At 37.2% G+C, this 2,693-nt stretch overlaps 1 protein-coding gene across 1 annotated transcript in view; it reads left to right on the top strand.

Annotated features, from left to right (window-relative positions):
- The window catches only part of DIAPH3 (diaphanous related formin 3), a 500,871-nt gene that overhangs the window by 183,356 nt on the left and 314,822 nt on the right, over window positions 1–2,693 (top strand). Inside the window, exon 16 of the mRNA XM_077752451.1 lies at window positions 2,585–2,691. Coding sequence (XP_077608577.1) covers window positions 2,585–2,691 — 107 coding nt within the window. The remainder of the gene's footprint in view (window positions 1–2,584; window positions 2,692–2,693) is intronic.

Raw genomic sequence — 2,693 nt, 5'->3', positions numbered from 1 at the left:
GGGGGGGGGGGGGGGGGGGGGGGACCTCTTATCTGTAAGAAAATGACTCTCCATGATCTTTAGTGTGTAAGAAGGAAGTGCAATTTATTGAAACTTTTCATCTTTCCTGTGTGGCGCCTTGTCTCTCATACTAAAAGAAACATTTGATTGTCTTTTATCTTTCTGACTGAGTTATAGACAATGGCTCAGATTCTTAGGTCCAGTTTCTCTTGGTATGGGCCAATAAGAATTTAAAAAAAACAATTCTTTTTCATTTCTTCTAGCTGAAGAATTACTTGTAAATTCAATCTAAAGAATTTCTGTTTATAAAAAAAGAAAATATCCACCATCTTTGGATATGATACTGCTGCCTGTGTTTTATAGTAATATGAGAATAAATTGTTTTAAACCTGAGATTAACTCCAGCAGTCTTCTATATTATTTCAAAATGTAGACAAAGGTGACTCTTTATGGCTATCAGAAGCAAACCACCGGCCTTAGAATCTTAGTATTGGCCGCTGTGTTAATTTTTGAAGAACAACTGGAAATTTCTTTTTTGGGGGGATTCATTGTGTGTTTCTCATGAAATCTAATCATTTGTTTTAAGATCCTTCTGTTTGATCAAAGCTATACTGATTATGAAGGGTCTAATAAAATATATTCTGTGTGATTTTATTTCTTTGTTCACTTAACAACCGAGTATTGTCAGGTGCTTGGATATAATGGTGAGCAGGTCAATCACCGTATACTCTGGCCTCATGAAAAATATATTTAAAATAACCATACTCTGTCAAAGGAACTAGTATATAACAGAAATCCAGCCATATCTTTAAGACATTAATAGTTAATTATAACATGTATATTGAATATAATATACATACACATCCTTAACATTCAGAGGGCACTACTATCCATGTAAATGGCAGTACAGTGTAATGCTGAATTGATTCTTCTTTATAATTAATGTTTTTGTTAAGACATGTTCTTTGATTTGTGGTTTCAACTTTTTTTATAACACTTTTTCTTTGTGCTGATCTCATGTGTCACCTTCAGGCTTTAATATATGATCTGTTTTTCATAATTGTTCCCTAAAACTTTTCAAATGATTTATTAATGTTTATTCAATGCCATCATTTGCAGGGTTGTGTGTGTTTGTTTGTGTGTGTGTGTGTGTGTGAATTGAAATTAGTAATTATAGGAAAATAATCATATTACAAAACATTAACCAACTCAGATCTTCTTTATAATAATCAAAAACCATATTCTTACCAGGCCATTGAAACAGAAGTGAGCAGTGGCCACATTTCCCTCTTTTTCTCTCTTGATTTCACATTGTTTTTCTGTAACATTTGACATGGTAGAATAGCCTGGTTTTGGCCCCACTCTTTTCACTTGGGATTCATGAACCTGTGCTTGTCTATTTTTTTTTTTCTCTCATCTTTAATTCATTCATCCTACATGTATTTCTTCAATGGCTGTCATTTGCCAGCTGCAGCTTTAGGTGCCAGGGAAAGAGTAAATTATACAGACTTAGTCACTGCCTTCATGGAGCTTATAATCAATGAGCTAAGTGCTAATGATTCCTTAAGTATTTAACACTTAAAAAAATTTTTTTTATATTTATTTTTGAGACAGAGATAGAGCATGAGTGGCATAGAGAGAGAGGGAGACACAGAATCTGAACCAGGCTTCAGGCTCTGAGCTGTCAGCACAGAGCCTGATGTGGGCCCGAACCCACGAACCGTGATATCTGACCTGAGCCGAAGTTGGACATTTACCCAACTGAGCCACCCAGGCGCCCCAGTATTTAACACTTTGATAATGGCAATTAAAGAGAAGCACAAAGTGCTATCTTTGTAAAAGGAGGGGTCAGATAAAGCTTTCCTGAGGAAAAGATGTGCTAGCTAAGACTGAAAGGATCCACAGGAAGTAACTGCATGCCAAGAAAGTTCCAGGCAGAAGGGATTGCATGTGCAAGGGCCCTGAGATCGATATGAGGTTGGCGGGTTGGCATATACATGGAATTGTATATGAATGCCCCTTGAAAGCCCAGTTCACAAGGATCTTGACGTGCTCTGCAGGTCCTACTTAGGAAGTTCTGATTTTTTTCTCAAGGTAAAGGCACAATGTGACAATGCTATTTAAATCTCTCCGGATCTTATTATTGTTTGCCACTCATTTAAATGCGAGTATTCCATAGAATTCTGTACATAGACTTCATGCTCCATGCTCTGTACATACTCTGGGTGAACTTACCTATTCTCAGTGACTTGAACTATCACCTAGAAACAGCTGTTTTTCAAATCTTCCAGACCCACATACCCATTTCCTCCCAGAACATCTCCACCTGGACGGCCAAAACTACCAATATAGGAAATAACATTTCTTGCAATTACACTTTCGTGAAAACAAAGGTAAATTCTTAAATTGGAAAAAGAAAACTATTGGAATGGTGTGTTTCGGTCAGGCCATGTGAAATTGCGCATACTGAATTATCTTTGGTTTAAAATAACTTTTGAGGAAAGTGTACTCTGAAGTTTTGTAGATGTTTTTAGTCATATTTCTTTCTTTCTTTTTTTTTTTGTTTCCCTCCCTTCCCTTCTAGTTTGGTGCTTTGCCAGCTGATGCAAGTAACTCTTCCCCACTGTCAAAAGAAAATGGATCTGGCCCCCAGGCAGTTGCCCCTCCCCTGCCGCTGCCCTCCTGGGGAGGAG

The sequence above is a fragment of the Crocuta crocuta genome, unplaced genomic scaffold, assembly GCF_008692635.1.
Source record: "Crocuta crocuta isolate KB4526 unplaced genomic scaffold, BGI_CrCroc_1.0 scaffold376, whole genome shotgun sequence".
Lineage (NCBI taxonomy): Eukaryota > Metazoa > Chordata > Mammalia > Carnivora > Hyaenidae > Crocuta > Crocuta crocuta.
Note: the sequence above shows the minus strand (reverse complement) of the source record. Positions and strands in the feature narration are given on the sequence as shown.